The sequence below is a fragment of the Peromyscus californicus genome, unplaced genomic scaffold (genome assembly GCF_007827085.1).
Source record: "Peromyscus californicus insignis strain IS unplaced genomic scaffold, ASM782708v3 Scaffold_8__1_contigs__length_139910024, whole genome shotgun sequence".
Classification (NCBI taxonomy): domain Eukaryota; kingdom Metazoa; phylum Chordata; class Mammalia; order Rodentia; family Cricetidae; genus Peromyscus; species Peromyscus californicus.
This window is the reverse complement of record NW_026294606.1, coordinates 125,889,862-125,907,758: the sequence shown is the minus strand read 5'-3', so window position 1 is coordinate 125,907,758 and position 17,897 is coordinate 125,889,862. Positions and strand designations below refer to the sequence as shown.

General features: G+C 37.8%; 1 protein-coding gene across 1 annotated transcript in view; it reads right to left on the bottom strand.

Moving 5' to 3' along the window:
* The window catches only part of Itfg1 (integrin alpha FG-GAP repeat containing 1), a 148,561-nt gene that overhangs the window by 130,289 nt on the left and 375 nt on the right, over positions 1-17,897 (bottom strand). Inside the window, exons 2-5 of the mRNA XM_052729033.1 lie at positions 16,237-16,309; positions 12,571-12,716; positions 10,801-10,858; positions 7,460-7,534 (exon numbers count right to left, since the gene is read on the bottom strand). Coding sequence (XP_052584993.1) covers positions 7,460-7,534; positions 10,801-10,858; positions 12,571-12,716; positions 16,237-16,309 — 352 coding nt within the window. The remainder of the gene's footprint in view (positions 1-7,459; positions 7,535-10,800; positions 10,859-12,570; positions 12,717-16,236; positions 16,310-17,897) is intronic.

Here is a 17,897-nt window from a genome sequence, read left to right as displayed (position 1 = left end):
GCTAGGAAATGGAATCAACTTAAATGTCTTTCAACTAATGAATGGATAAAGCAATGTGGTACATATATACTATGGAATACTATTCAGATAAATGAAATTATGAACTTTACAGGTAAAAGGATGGAACTAGGAAAGAACATATTGAGTGAGGCAATCCAGACCCAGAAAGACAAATGTCAAATGTTCTCTCTCATCGAGGCTTCTAGCTCTAGCTCTTCAAATGTGAGTATATATACTGAAGTAACTGAAGAAACCAGGAAAGTAAAAAGGGACCATTCTTGGCGTGGGGGAAGTAGGAGTTGTCTTGATTACTTTTAAATTGCTATAATAAGATACCAGAAAGAATTTCCTGGGGGCTTACAGTTTCAGAAAGTTAAAGAGTCCATGACCATCACTGTGGGGAGCATGGCAGCAGGTAGGCACCAAAAACACTAGAGCAGTAGCTAAGAGCTCACATCTTGAGACTACAGCCAGAAGTCAGAGAGAGTTAACTGGAATGTCCTGGGCTTTTGAAATCTCAAAGCTTGCTCTCAGTGACACACCTTTCCCAACAAGACCACACTTCTTAATCCTTCCCAAATAATTCCACCAATGGGGTCCAAGTTTTCAAACATCTGAGTCTATGGGGGCAATAATGAAGAGAATGGTGGGGTACAAGTGATCTAATGGGGTGAGTGTGAAAACCAGGGGGCTCTAGTTAGGGAAGGAGGAGAAAGATAATAGAGAAAAAGGAGGCAGGAAGGTAAAATAACAGTGAGAACATCGGAAAAAGTCATAAGGAATTATACTATTAACTATCTACCTAAATAACTATGATACACATAAGTAGGTGTATAAGCATACATGTACAGTTTAAATAATTTATAATTAATAATCTCACCTGGGCTGACAATGCTCTATCCAAGGGCCAAAGGCCATTTAGCAAAACCCCCGCATGAGGCAAGAGAAGCCCTCTTTTGAGTTGTTGGTCAGGGTTGTCCAAGAAATTCCCCAAATATTACACACTATTACTGTTCCCATGGTTACCCACAGGTAAGTCCCTATAGGTGAAACTCATCCTGAGGACTAGCTTTAATGATAATAGAAGCTGCACTGCAAACTTCCAAAAGAGGAAAGCAAGCAACAGTCCTGCCCAGCTAGACTGCCATGAACCACACCAACAAACAGCATGGCACAAGGGTGTAGCAGTGGCACCCATACCTTGGTGGTAAACAATAGCTCTTTGATTGAACCTAAGACTCTCTCAATAATATCTGGTACTGAAAACCTAGTGAACTACTAAGGGTTGTGAAGTCATGGGTCCTGGAGAACCTACCAACCTCCACTTCACTAAACCAGCACAATTCCTATTACATTCTCAATATTTTTCCTTATATCCATAGACAAATATAGTATTTACCCCTCATCAAGGAAACCTCTCTTTGCAACAGATAGAGACCATTACAGAGAATAACAACCAATTAAAATGCAAAGTTCTGGAGCCAGTCTCAACAGATACATCTACAACCCAACTCCTGAATATAAGGCTCAAGGATCATTGCAGAAGAGCAGACAGAAAGACTAGGGAGGCCAGAGGAACAGGCTCTCAGAGTTTGCTGTGAGATTGCGTCACCTAAAAATGTCAAGTGAAGTCTCACCAACCTGACTGCCTAAACATGAGCCAAACAAGGACAACAACAGACATGCTGAAGTGGACGGGGAAAGCCCAGGGAGACCTCAACTTTATACAAAGAACTATAGGTAACTAAGGAAGGCTGAGAGTGGGAGAAATAGTCTCCTCCAGGGATGAGTAAACCAATTGTTTACCCAGTATCAAATGGTCAGCCCTGAAAACATATACATACAAATAACATAATATTGACTGAGCAGATTATATTTTTACATTTAGGAATAACCATATTCATATATGTATATAATAATAATTAGTGGACAAAAGAAGGCAATAGAGGAGGTATATATGGAAGGGTTTTGGTGGAGGAAAGGGAAGGAGAAAATGATATAATTATAATCTCAAAAAAAGAAATAATAACAATAAAAAATGTTTGAGGTAATGGACATAATATTCTTATGTAATCATTGTATATTATATTGCACTGAAATATCACATTACCACCATTAATATGTACAATCATTATGCATCCATTTAAAATTTTACAATACTTTTAAAAGTTTTATACACATATGGTTGCTTTAATACTACACTTTGAAGTAAACAGAACATGGTAAAGTATATATTTATTAGGTAGCTCCATTAATATTATGAAGTTATAAAACTTGGGTTTGACTGAAAAATGTGTCTGAATCCAGTCTGTGATCCAGAGAAATCCCTAAAATAAAACCTTATTTTTACCCTTGATTAACATTACAGACACAAATGTTTTCATTTCAGTACTAAGTTATTCTGAAAGCTTATGCAACATCAGTTTCAAATATCCTTTTATAGAAAATGCTTATTAATGATCAGCTCACGTAACTATGGAACATGTTCTAACACTTCACAGCCAGATGTTATTTCTGAGCAATATAATACATTATTACACGGTTTCAAGCCAGTATAAAGTGAACTTGAGGCACAAACTGAAGCTTCACATTTGACCATTTGACGTAATACAATTACGCTCTCCATCTTATTAGTTTTGTTATCTCCCTGTTAGATAACCTCCACTGGATCAACAACATGGGACTCACCACCTACTTAAACTGACCACAATCACTGTAACTACAGCCAAAGTGATTCTGTTTCTTTTACTGTGGGCAGTCACCTATTTTTAAGCAAATGTTAGGCCAGGTTATAAACCTGGGATTCCCAGCACAATCTTAAAGTATTTGGTACCCTATGTAAAAAAAAAAATCATCCCAAGTTTTCTGTAAAACTATGTTGTTAGCCAAATTTAAGTAAATACACTTAGGAGTGGCATATCCATAATGCATAGCGGTTAAGTTGCAAAAGTTAGATTTGGTTCCTAATTAATAAGTCTGCATTGCTAATCAAAGTCTAAATAGTGCAGAATTTCTTTTGCTGGTGCTTTTTTCACCTGTACATATGTGCTGTGTTTTTCACCCGTGCTTACACCTGCACACATATGGTTTGGATGAGGTATGTCTCCTATAGGTTCACATAGTTAATGCTTCATCCTCCATTTGTAGCACTCTTTGGGGAGCTTATGGAACCTTTGGGATGTGGACCCTTTCTGGAGGAAGCCCAATACACTAATGTTTGCTCTCATAGGGATATGCTCAGCTTTATCTTATCGACAATCATCTCATAATGGTACTGACAGAAAGCCGGTATGTCTGTGTGTGTGCACATACATCCTTGTGTGGGGAGAACTGACCCAGGATTTTTTGCACGCTAATCATATTTCTTAGAAATAAACTATACTTCCAACCACAAGAGAAATTTTTGTGTGTGTGAATTAAAAAAATTGTTTGGGGCTAGAGAGATGAATTATAGGTTTAGAGTAAATATTGCTCTTGCAAAGGACCCAAGTTCAATTCCCATCATCCATGCCAGGCAGGCTCACAACTGTCTGTAACTCCAACTCTAGGGAATTGAACAACATTGGTGTAATGGGTACCCAACACTCCGCCCCCTCCCCGTCTCTCTCTCTCTCTCTCTCTCTCTCTCTCTCTCTCTCTCTCTCTCTCTCTCTCTCTCTCTATGCATGCACACATATACACTCATACCACATACACACACAAAATAATCTTTAAAATATTCATTAGGTTGGCCTCAGGCTATATCACTTAGAGAAAATTTGGCTACTACTTTTTAATCTGTGACTGACATTTGAATGAGAGATGTCATATAACAACAGAATATTAATTTAATCTGCTGCATATAAAAATATAGTTTAGGGTTGGGGATTTAGCTTAGTGGTAGAGTACTTGCCTAGCAAGCACAAGGCCCTGGGTTTGATCCTCAGCTAATATATATATATGTATATACATATATATATTATAAGAAACAAAAAGTAACATATTTTTAGGCAGAATAACTTTAAAAGCTATACTATTTAAAGAAGTATTAGAGAAAAACCTAACATAGAAGTTAAATAAGCCATGACACTTTCATATGATACTCTCAAGAGGTTTTCTGATTGATTTAATAAAAGTCCTTGGAGACATTGGAATTTTACTTTTTGAACTACTATTTTGGCTGTTTTATAGACTTCAATTTGAAATGTCAAATGAAATGAAGTGATAGCTGTTTCAATGATGGCAGACTGACCGGGCCTGCAGAAACAGGCTCACAGAGTGGGTCCTACTGGGTTGAGAGATGGTGGGCTAGCGTTGGCTGCTGCAGAAGCGCAGTGTGCAAACCCGAAGCTGGGATTCTCCACAAACACCTGTACTGACTCGTCTGAAGAACAGAGGGAAGGCTGCACCCACTGCAGCCTCGGAGAGCCACACCATGGGAATGTGAGAAGCATGTGGAATCAGAAACAGTCTCTCAATGGGTACAGGTCTTTTCAAACATGAACTGTGGCTAGGATGGAGGCAGGCAGAAAACATCAGTGGCAAAGGTAAAACCAAGCATGGGCTTATAACCCAGAGTCCATAAAATCCCACAAGGTAGTGTGATCCCCAGAACACCAGAAAGAATTAAGAAGCACCTCTAGAAAGAAAGTTAGAAAGGCTGACACATAGATTCCGTTTGGCATTGACATACAGTCTAACTGGTCTGAGTTATGGAGATTAGAATCCCTACTCTCCAGAGCCAGCCACAAAGTCAGAACCAAGGAGCTGGGGAAAACCATCTTAATTAGGAAGAAATACTGACTGATAATAAATAGTTCTTATTTCATTTCTTATCTTTATATTTATTTTTTTTGTTTGGTTTTTTTTTTTTTTTTTGTTTTTTTTTTGTTTTTCGAGACAGGGTTTCTCTGTGTAGATTTGCGCCTTTTCCTGGAACTCACTTGGTAGCCCAGGCTGGCCTCGAACTCACAAAGATCCGCCTGCCTCTGCCTCCCGAGTGCTGGGATTAAAGGCGTGCGCCACCACCGCCCGGCTTATTTTTAAAATTTATACTTCTGTATTCCATTTTTTGGTTTTGTTTAAGCTTTTATCTTAGCTAACAGATTTTCTATAACTGTTCACTTATAATTTATACATATATTTACTTATTTTGGGAGGGTTTGCATGCCATAGAATGTTTGTGGAGCTCAGAGGACAACTTGGGGGAGTTGGTTCTCTCCTGCTACCAGTATGAGTCCTGGGGATAGAGCCATGTCTCCCTCAGGCATGGTGGCAAGCATTTACATTCACTGGGCCACTTTGCTGGCCTTCTTTCTTTTCATGCACCTTCTCTATAACATTTTCTCTATTATTTCTCATAGTTCTAACCCATATACTTTCCCTTCCATTCATAGATTACTTCCTCTGTCCTCCTTTTCTTTGCCTTTTACTATTAGCACCCTTAGCTCTGAAAATATACACATTGCATTTCGCAACAGTGCTAGTGCTTCTGCCTCTGAGCCTTACTGGACACATACAGGAAGCAAACGGTGTTTTTACTGTGTGTTTACATTTGGACTGCTGTCAAATCACTATTTCATTGCTATAGTTGGCTTTCCCTCTAACTTGGCAATAGGAAACAAACCCCCAAAGACAACTCATCAGGAAAACAAACAGATGGGAAAATAACAATTAATCTTCAGTGTCTAACAAAAAGACACATCTATCTCAATTAATGTATGAAACACAACAAAAAAAAAATGAAAAAGTGTGAGAAACAAGCCAGTATGATACCACCACAACCTACTAAGCCCTTAGTGTTGGAAACTAAAGAACAGGAAACAGCTGAAAGATTTTAGAGTCCTACTTTCCAAAAGAAGCAGTGATCACAGAGGATAATTTAAGTAAGAAAATCAATTCAGGCCGGGTGGTGGTGGCGTACACCTTTAATTCCAGCACTCGGGAGGCAGAGGCAGGTGGATCTTTGTGAGTTCGAGGCCAGCCTGGTCTACAGAGTGAGATCCAGGAAAGGCGCAAAGCTACGGCAGAGAAACCCTGTCTCGAAAAAACCAAAAAAAAAAAAAAAAAAAAAAATCAATTCAGGACTAGATAAGAAAGTAACACAGCATATGAAGATGTGAGTAATATACCCAACAGTTTCAACAGCATAGTGGAAAAGTTCAGCAAGAAAACTGAGGATCTGTAAAAGGATCAAACAGAAATGCTGCAAATGAAAGTATCTGTCAGATAAAGAAACTACAGTGATGATATTCCAATGATGTAGGCCAAGATGGAGATGCCATGAAATAACTGGGCAGAGGCCACCAGCACAATCTTAGTCACGAGCCTGACTTTGAGAAGCCTGAACTTCCTGAGGAGTCCCGACCTTCTGGGGAGGGGACAGTGAGGGCATGACTTTCTTCCACTTATACTGTTCCTTTTAGAAATGGTCCTAAACCAAATGAAGATCTGCTTCAAGTTATCTCTAGAGTATGACTGGTTTCAGATACTTTGTAGTTTGGAGGAATCATTCAAGATTCACAACAATTTTCTAAAAGTTCATTATGATAAGTGTACAAACATTTATATTACGAAAAACCTTTAGAAAAGGTGATAGGAAATCTGAGAATTTCTCCACAAGACACCTTAAATATAATTTACTCATGTCCACCTATAAATTACATTAGAAAACATAATCATAAAAATATATTATGCATCAAAAACAGAAATTTGTTGGAGCTCCAAATAACTGTTGGAAGACATACTGACAAGGGTGATTCTCTGCACTTCCTCAAAGGCCAAGCAAACAAACTAATATGCTCTCTATACAGGGACAAAAATCTGCCTTGCCAGATGCAGAAAAAAATGAAACCTCAGAAAACAGATTGAAGGCCCCTCATGTAAAGCACCCTGCCATCACTAGTCCCGAGTTAGGAGGAAAGTTGTATTGGAATCCAGAGGAATTGAGCTATAGACCTTTGAACTGCATCCATAAACAACATGAAAACCTTCGTGTATACATACTGGTTAATGACAAAGTTCACACTGAAAAGTTTCCAGAACTAAAGGGGGTGCTTAAATTTTTAGGCAATTATTCATTTACTTTTTTATTTTACAAATGAAATAAAGAACTAAAGCTTATGAACTTAAGTATAGGAGCTAACAGAACAACGATGGCCCTAGCAGACTACAGTTATTCATCTTATTTAAATTCCAGCAACACCTAATGAACTGCTATTTACATGGAGATCTGTAAAGCCTATATAGCTACTTGCAGAAAGGACTAAGGCAGGTCTACATACAAAATGGTTACAAATCAAATCCAAACTCTTTGAGAAAGCTTCCATGTTGACCAAATACTCTCAAAAACATTTTTTTTTAAACAAGCATTTCCAGTAAGTAGGCTTTTCTTCAAAGATTAAAGCAAATGTTCACACACAGCCCTGGCAGCAGCAAGAATACATATGATTAATTACACAGCTATACTCTTGTTACTCACCCTCCTAACAGTATCTGTGGCTGGCTGGATTCATTTGTGATACCAAATACATCAGGAATTAGGTCACCATTGAAGCTGAAAAGAGAATAGTTTAAAAATTAGGCAGCTGTTTTATTAAAGTGCCACTTTTAACTTAGCTTTCAGGAGTGTGGAGCATTACCATACTCAACAGGCTCTATTTGTGGCCAAGGAAGCAGAAATGACAGTTGCTCCTTCCAGACCAAAGTCTTTTAGTTTTGCTAATGGACCCACCAGTTGCAATAAACCTGCTGCAGCAACTGTAAGAATTAGATTTGCATTATAAGGAATCATACCATTACCTATCTACCTAAAAATACATACAAGTTAAGTTCGTGAATAAATATACTTAACTGAAATGAAACTTAAATGAAAATTCTCACCCATGACAATGCTTCCTCCAAGGGTCAAAGACCATTTAAGAAAAACCCCAACACCAGGCATGCAAGCTGTCTTTTGAGTTGTTGATCAGAGCTGTCCAAGAAACACCCCAAATATTACCTGCTATTGCTATTTCATTGGGTTTCCCCCAGGAGGTAGAAGGTGAGTGTCTAGTGCTGAAGACATGCTCTTCAGACACACGACCAAGAGGTCCCTGAGCTAGAACTCACCTAAATATGTTTTCCCCGAGGACAAGCTTTCATGGTAACAGAGGCTGCAATACAAACTTCCAAAAGACGAAAGCAACCAACAGTCCTACCCAGCTAGACGCCTATGAACCACATCAACAAACAGCATGGCACAATAACCCTAAGGATGCAGTAGTGGCACTCAGATTGGGGTAGTAACCAACAGCTTTTTGGATTGGAACTAAGACCCTCTCAACAACAGTGAAATCATATCTGGTACTCAAAACCTTGTCAACTACCCAAGGTAGTGAAGTCATGGATCTTGGAGGAGAACTTACCAACCTCCACTTTACTAAACCAGCACAATCTTTATTACATTCTCAGTATTTGTCCTCATCCTCACAGATAAGTATAGTCCCCATACCTCATCAAGGAAACTTCTCTTTTCATTCTCTTTTCAACAGATGGAGACCATTCATTCCCAACTGATACATCTACAACACAACTCTTGAACTTAAGGCTCAGGGATCATTGCAGAAGAGGGGACAGAAAGATTGGGAAGGCCAGAGGAACAGGCTCTCACAGTTTGCTGTGAGACAGTGTCTCCTAAAAATGTCATAGATGCTCTATCTACGAATGGTTCACCAACATGACTGCCTAAACATGAGCTGAACAAAGATAACAATAGCAGACATGCTAAAGTGCATGTGTGAAAGCCCAGGAGGCTTCACCTCAACACAAAGAACTATAGGTAACTAAGGAAGGCTGAGTGTGGAAGAAATAGTCTCCTCCAGGGACGAGTATACTAATTGTTTATCTAGTATCAAATGGTCAGCCCTCTAAACATATACATAAGTAACATCATAGAGACTGAGCAGGTTATATTTAGGAATAGATACATACATACATATATGCATGTAACAACAATTAAGAAAAAAGAGGCCATTAATTTGAAAGAGAGCAAGGAAGGATATGTGGAGAGTTTTGATGGAGGAAAGGGAAAGAGAAAATGATGTAATTATAATATAACCTCAAGAAAAAAAAGGAAAGAAAAAAAAGAACTGTATTTGCATGAGCTACCTTTGGAGACAGAGGGGTTCTGACAGCTCGACTTTCTAAGCAGTAGCATAAAAAACAAAACAAAACAAAACAAAAAACCTCTTGCTAACCCATACTGGACGCATCTTAGAGCAAGAATTAATGTTAGTTTTGTGCCCTTTTGGGTTTATCTGTGAGCTTTGTGTAATATGGGGCTTGGCTTCTTAAAGGATGGATTGTGACCTCAAATGGGATTCCATAATTGATGTACGAGTTGCAACTATTTGGCAACAATAAAAAGGTTTTGAATTTTAAACAACCAAAAATTAATTTAAATCCAAACTTATGATGAATCTGAGGTATTTTTGCATTATATAACTGCACTGCAACTTTGGTTATAAACACAAAACAAGTACCAAGCACCATCCAATGGCAACCAATGCTCTGCTGCCTGAAACTCCTTGCTTACATCAGTACTACTGCACGGTATGAACTGCAGTGCTCTGAGAATACAGTTTGTGCTGTTATGGAAACATAATGGTTTAATTACAGAGAGAAAACAGGCATGTAAGTACCAAATTAGCAACTATTTGAATTGTATTGTTAGCATGTTTGATTTTTAAAATTAATTAAGTTGTTCACTTAATTTCATAAAAAAAAATCATTCAATAATGGCTTAGTATTAAGCAGACTTTCCAACAATTTCTGAAATGACCCTAAACAAACATCTGCCATTTAAAAAAATTATATATTTATTATATATATTTCTCAACATTGATATTTAGAAAATGAAAATATCTGATGTTTAGAAGATGAAAATATTGATCATCTTGGAAAACAATGAAAAAGGTCTACATGCTGCACTATGGAATGTTCAACCAAGATTTGGTTCCTATGTAAAGGTAAAAAAGAACACCCTCGTTTTTGTAGGTAAATTTAACTAATTTTAAATTAGCAACAAAATTATATGTATAAAAAGCAATTATTTTAAAATAAAGTTTTTAATGATTCACAGTCAGTGAGTGTTTGACTTGCATACCTCTATTATACATCTATATAGCAGTCATACAGAAAGCACTCTTCAGAAGTTCACTCTATGGGTTTCTAGTTCAGACTTATCACCTTTGACCCATGATGTGGGAATGATTTTACTAACTGTAAATGGTATCACTTGCGAACCAGAACGTGACCATATTTTATGTTCCAAGAATGATCTTTACCTCATTACCTATATTATCTTGTTCAAAATTTAGATTGAGTCATCTCATTTATTTTGAGTAAATAAATAACATAAAGGAAGATTTATTTTCAAGGACTACATTTTCTTCTTAATGTGGAAATCTTTCCCCATTTCTGGAGGGAACACTATATTCTTCATATTTGTCAATAAACATTTTAACTCAAAAATTGCTATCTTAATTAAAGAATGATACATGACTACATATCACTATACCACAAGGAACAAATATGAAGTCATCCAAATAAAAAAAATCCGTATCTTCCTTTCTGCAGGATAATCAAGTTTTTCTTTCGTTTGTGCCTTTACTTCATCACAGCAAACAAATCACATACACAGGTTCCTCTAAGTTTCAAGAAGTGAATTTAGTATCAGTCTTACTTAGATTGTAAAGACTGTAAAGAAAGTAATTTCCTACATAAAAGATTTTATTTTATGTTTCTAAGTTTTAAACTATTCAAAAGCAAGCACATACTTACTCCATAATCAGTGGTTGGTCTTGAAAAGTCCTATTGAGTATGGTCATGTTCTTAGAATCTGTAAAAAAAGGATATATATGTGTATATCCACACATATACATATATACATACAATACATACAAATATAAAGTGCTAGGCATTTAAAATTATTTTTCTTATCTACAAAGTATTCTTTCATTCAAAGAATTCTTTACAAGATTCATCTCTAACTTCCTGCAACAGTTACTACTAAGGAGACATCAAAAGTTTCATTTAATGGTAAGACATACAAGAGTTCAAGTTATAGTGAAGATTCAATCGACAATTTCATTTGAAGTTCCCATTTAGATATCCTTTAGTTGAATTATCTTTCTGTACAATTTAGTAATCAACAAGACTTCAATGTAAACAAATAAAATAGCGTCTCTAAACCTATTCCACTCTGCCATGTCCATGTTTTTGTTTTTTGTTTTTTTATAAGCAGCACTTGCATATGGTATCTTGTAAATTAAAGGATGATTGGATGCATTAAGATTATTGTTTGTATTCCCAAATGTTGACAAAAAGCACACCTGAATTTACCCTTTTTGAATAAAGCTGTCTACTTCTGAGTTATCAATTGGCTTTTCAGATAGGCTTTCAAGATTCATGGATGGATATAGTATATTGACTCACAACCTATAACTTTTAGTACTTTTCTGTACTGGAAAACTAGAAAGCAAAAAGACGGGTTTGCCAGATATTCTATCATTGCGATGCTAAAATAATGTAAGCCTTGCTGTGGTGATTTGAATAGGTATGGCCCCCACAGACTCAAGTGTTTCAATGCTTGGCCCATAGGGAGTGGTACTATTAGGAAGTGTGGCCCTGTTGGAGTAAGTGTGCCACTGTGAGGGTGGGCCTGAAGGCTCAGGTGCCTAAGATAGGCCTACTGTTGCATTCACTTCTGCTGCCTGTGGAGCAAGATGGAGAACTCTCAACTGCCTCTGCAGCACCATGTCTGCCTGCACACCACCATGCTTCCCACCATGATGACAATGGACTAAAGGTCTGAACTATAAGCCAGCCCTAATTAAATGTTTTCCTTTACAAGAGTTGCTGTGGTCACAGCGTCTCTTCACAGCAATAAAACCCTACCTAAGACACTTGCTAACCAGACAGACTGTGATTCTTACAGGCATGTGTGGTAAGGCAACGTCTACAATTCTATACCCCCATCTTTGTGTGTGCACACTGAATTTGGCAGTATTAGGAGGCCAAGTGTACCATTCATTTTGCTGAGAGACTATTAGCAGAACTGGCATATCATCTGAACAGCTGTTGTCCACCCGGCCACTTCTCATAGCTAAAGGACACAGCACTTTCCTTAATGTCCTTAGGATTGCTCCCTCAAAGCTCTGAAGTTTGTTCTTTTTGCCTCGAGACAAAGTCTCACATTTAGCTCTGACAGGCATGGAAGTCTGAGATCTACCTGTCTCTGCCTCCCAAGTGCTGAGATAAAGTTGTGCATTATACTAGGCCTGGAGTGAATTCTTTAGTTACTCCAACACCACTAAAAAGCTAATAGGATCTCTTCTTGAAGCAATCAAGAGTGGATTTTGCTCTCTAGAATGGACTAGGTTAGTTTGCAAAAGAAAATAAGCTTTTAAGAAGTTTTTACTAGAACATGAGAACAGAATATTCCATTGTTTTGAGAACAATAACTGTTACATTTTCATTAAGAATATCAGGTATGTTTTCAAAATTTATCCTTTCCAGTCAATAATAAATAGTAAAAAATTTAAAACTCACTTAATGTTTGATTTTGTCCCCAGAAGATAACAGCTCCTAATTCATTGTTGCTATGATTTTGGGGAAAATATGTGAGCAGGACATCCATTTGTGAATCCCCATCATAATCACCAGGGACTACACTTGTTACTAATGCACTGTGACTCCTAAAGGAAATAAGAATTTGAAAAATATCAGAAAAGTTATAGCAGAAAAGGCTGTCTATATATTTACTATGCAAAATATTTTCAATTCAAAATTCAAGATTTAATAGAAATAATTAAATTTATTGTTTCTTTTGTACCTTATGCCCCCTTAGGTGTATAGATCCTTCAGGTCTACAGAAGAATTAATAATGAATGGAACATATAACAGTTTCTATATACTACCGTAAAACTGAAGTATGTCAGTATGTTCAAGCACTGGCTCAGTACAGATGAGGCTCTGAGTTTGACTTCCATTGTTATTAAACATAAGCAAAATGAATACAAGGGGGCTGGAGAGATGGCTCCGCAGTTAAGAGCACTTGCTGTTCTTGCAGAGGACATGAGTTAGGGTCCTAGCACCAACAAGGTGGTTCAGAACTATAGTTTCAGTTCCAGGGGGATCCAATGCCCTTTTCTGACCTCTGAGGTCTCTTGTATGCACATGGTGCACTTATAGACACTCAGATATATACATACATATAAAAATAAATATTTAAGAAGAACAAAAACAAAACCACAGCACAGAAATTTATTTGAAAACATGGAAATAAACACTAAAGGTTAAAAATGGTTGTATCTGAGAAGAATAATAGAGTGCAGGAATAAAAAGACAATTATTTTTACTTTCAAAAATATTCTAAATGCTAATTAAAACAAAGAGCTGAAGAATGCTGGGCGGTGGTGGCACATGCCTTTAATCCCAGCACTCAGGAGGCAGAGGCAGGCAGAACTCTGTGAGTTCAAGGTCAGCCTGGTCTACAGAGCGAGATCCAGGATAGGCTCCAAAACTACACAGAGAAACCAAACCCTGTCTCGAAAAAAAACAAAAACCAAAAACCAAAAACCAAAGAAATGGTTCAGTGGTTAAGAAAATGTCCTGTTCTTGCAAAGGACAGGAGTTTGGTTCCCAGCACCAGGAAGGGAGGACAGCTCACAAACACATGTGACTCCTGTGGAGCAGAAGCCCACTCTAACCTCTGAAGGCACTTGCACTCACTCACATGCCCACGCACAGACATACAGATAGAGACAGACAAATCTTAATCTTCAAAAAATTAAAATAGCAATTTCTAAATTTAAAAATATAATATTGTATTAATTAAAAACAAAATTTGAGGTTTTGTTTTAACTTAATAAAACTGGCTGGGTGGTGGTGGACAAGGCCTTTAATCCCAGCACTCTGGAGGCAGAAACAGGTGGATGGATCTCTGTGAGTTTGAGGCCATCCTGGTCTACAGAGCTTTTCAGGACAGGCACTAAAGCTACCGAGAAACCCTGTCTTAAAATACCAAAAAACCAAAACAAAACAAAATAAAAAAATAAAATCCAAGCCCTTTATATCTTATGTATTTCCTTGACTTATAATTCTCAAAGGAAAAAACACCTCACTTTCAGGTGGTTAGTTCATTTCTTGTATTTATCCATTTCTGTTTTTCTTACTCCAAATACTCATGGCATCAATTACTCCAAAAATATTTCTGAGAATAAATTCTTTTTCATTCATTTATAAATTTCCTCCCAATGTTCTATATTTAAGGCCAATGTTTTACAGCATTCTGTGTTTAAATACTATTGGATTTGAGCACTAGTGAGCCCCACAGGGATGTGAATACACAGAGATGGTAGTGCATGCCTTCCTCAGTTGTTTGCCACATTATCTTTTGAGACTGGGTCTCTCACTGAATTGGAGGGATCTGTCTGTCAATCTTGTCCCCTCTATCCCAGAGGGGAATGCAAATTCAGTTCTTCCTGTTTGTGAAGCAGGTACTTTACAGAGCCATCTTCCTATCTCCTCTGCAGTAATTAAAAAATACATTACTTAGTCTATAATCCCAATTCATACTTTATGTAAATAACAGGTAAACCAATATAAGTACATTTTTCATAATGTGTATTTTGTACAACATATACTGACTCCTCTTTTCTCACAGAACTGAATTCAAACATTTTCAGTATTCAGGAAGGATGCTAGTCTGCTCTGACTTCCTTTTCCCAGACTATCATTCTCCCAAGAGTCTCTACCTTTTCTGTCAATAAATCTTCTCACTCATTTGCAAAATGCTATTTTCACTTCCATCTTTTATAAATGCTATGTACTCAAACTTAAATACTATCAAATAAATGTTATTCAAGCTATGTTGTTAAGCTCAAATCTCATGACTGTCTGGAAGCTGTAGTTTTGGTTTACAGTGACCCATCTCTTTCTCCATTAGCTTAGAGAGAGCATCCAACTTGTTTCCTAGAGTTCCCACAACATGTTGGCTCACTATCATTGGGATCAATGTTTCATCATAGCCAACCATGAAAAAGGAATGACAAGAACTATTATTTAAATCACATTTTAAAATTTAAGATAATTTCAAAAGCTTGATTTCAGTTCTGTCAAAATCAGCATTAAAAATTCACCATTAGATCAAAAGGAAAAAATAAAAACAAAACAAAACAGGACAGGTCTTTCTTCTACATGCAAAATATTTTTAAGATGGTGAGACTTTCATGAGGGATCTGCTTCTGCGGGAACTATCATGAGATGCAGTTCATTCAAGAAAGCATATTAATTTGCAAGGGAATGAAGGATGTTTATACAGAACGGACCTGGATCCACTGACAAAACTTATTTTTGTAAAGATGGATTATTTTTAAATTTTATTTTCAATTATTTATATGTATTTCTCTCTCTCTCTCTCTCTGTGTGTATGCTGTGTGTGTGTGTGTGTGTGTGTGTGTGTGTATGCTGTGTGTGTGTGTGTGTGTGTGTGTGTGTGTGTGTGTGTATGCTGTGTGTGTGTGTGTGTGTGTGTGTGTGTATGCTGTGTGTGTGTGTGTGTGTGTGTGTGTATGCTGTGTGTGTGTGTGTGTGTGTGTGTGTGTATGCTGTGTGTGTGTGTGTGTGTGTGTGTGTGTGTGTGTATGTATGCTGTGTGTGTGTGTATGCTGTGTGTGTGTGTGTGTGTGTGTGTGTGTGTATGCTGTGTGTGTGTGTGTGTGTGTGTGTGTATGCTGTGTGTGTGTGTGTGTGTGTGTGTGTGTGTATGCTGTGTGTGTGTGTGTGTGTGTGTGTGTATGCTGTGTGTGTGTGTGTGTGTGTGTGTGTGTGTATGCTGTGTGTGTGTGTGTGTGTGTGTATGTGTGTGTGTGTGTGTGTGTGTGTGTGTGTGTGTGTGTGTGTGTGCTGACACCACAGTGTATGAGGAGAGATCAGAGGACAATTTGCAGGAGTCAGTTTTCTTCTTCCACCACATGGATCCTGGGAATCAAACTTAGGTGATCAGACTTAGTAGTGAAGTGCCATCTCCCCAATCTTTATCATGTCTATTTTATTTATTCATTTTGAACAAACTGCTCACTACTCAGACTCCAGAACTAGGAACTTTGTGTCACAATACCACAGCTGAGCATAACTGATTTCAGATACAACCCAAGCTACAGCATATTCAAACTATAAGGGCTAATATTTCCCAAAATAAGCATTTGTACTTACTTCAAGGATACCTTTACCTTGGGTTTAAAATAGGGTGCACTCTGATCTGCTAAAAAGACGATTAAGTCATTTCCTAAAAGAAGCAAATAAATAATTTTAGAAAAAAAGGTCTTTGGTAAATCATCCAGTCAGTGCTTAAAAATTTCTAGGTACTGTTTCTATAAGAAGACTTTTATTCTAATCTAGCAGAGAGCACTGTCAAGGGTACTCACACTAATGGAATGTAGGAAAGGGCAGTATGGAAAAGCATACTTGTTCAAGGCAAAGCCAAGCCATGGTATTCCATCAAGAGGCTGGTGGGCTAAATTAAAAGAACCATCCATATAAAGAAGACATCTTAAACTATCCTCTTCTACCCGAGTATGAGATCCTGGTTTGATCTGCAGCAACGCAGAAAACACACACACACACACACACCAAAAACAACAAAACCCTTATTCTTTACTGTGCTTTACAGTAGTTAAGCCTTACTTTACTATAGTTAAGCCTTTGTGTTTTCCACATCCAATCCGATCTCCCTTATAGGAGGCTCTTTATTTCATTACACAAATTCATCATGCCAATGATTCAGGAATTCCTACTACATATTCTTCTCACAAGTAATAAGGAGACAATTCAACACATAAGCAGAAAAAGCAGAGCCCTCCAAACTTTCCTCCTTTGCTTGCTATGGAACTACCTTCTGCATGGATGGGTCCATGGAACTCAATTCTCACTGGGCCAGACTTTCAGAAATACTTAATCAAACATAGTGTATCTTTAACGTTAAGGAGAGTCTCTGGACCCAGTTTGGCCAGATTACCTAAATAGGTTTGCACCATTCTTACAATACGGGTAATTATTCAAATACAGGGAAAACAAGTCTATAAGAGATTCTTCCGTGCTGGAAAGAGCCCTCAAAAGTCCTTTTGGGATCTTGCCACTCAGCTCTGTATCAGCTTTTAACTTTATTCATGGCCTTGGTCCTTAACCAGCACCTACTAATGAATGTACTTTGTTAGCATCAGATTTCTTTCTTTTTTAAGGCTTAACATAGTTATTGAACTTTCAAGAATGGCAAGTTGGCCAAAGTGATGTGCAAGCCTACAGTGATGAGGTGTTGAAGACTACAGTAATAACCAAGGTAAGGAAGGGTCAGATGTACTCTAAAAGACCAGGCAGATCATGCTGGAGAAGTCTGCGTTTATCAGCAGTTAACAAAAAAACGCTTGTGTGAGTTGTGGAGTGTTTGGTGCCTTTGGAAGGCACACTGCCTTCAAAGAAACGTGGATCTTAACAAAAGGAAGGGCAGATGAACTGAGTAGTAGTAGAGGCAGTACATTTCTCATAAGAAAAAACTGTCAAGTTGCATCTTTTCTGACCAAAGAGGGCGGAACATTGGACAAAAGAAGGGAAAGCAGAGGCCAGATACTAAGATTCTCAGGAATCAGGAAGGACTTTGTCAGTCAGGTGAATATTCACCAGGTGAAGGCTGTAGGCTGGCTGAAGGGAGGCAGGCTGGTGTGTTCCTAAGCTTCAGGAATTGATGGTAAAAACGCGCGGTGATTGGGTCAACCCGGGGTTGATAAAAATTGGGGACAGGGAAAGCTGTCAAGGATGATGAAGATAAAAGGGAGAGCCTCAAGGCTGGGAAATGCAAGAGGGAGGGTAACAGGAACAAG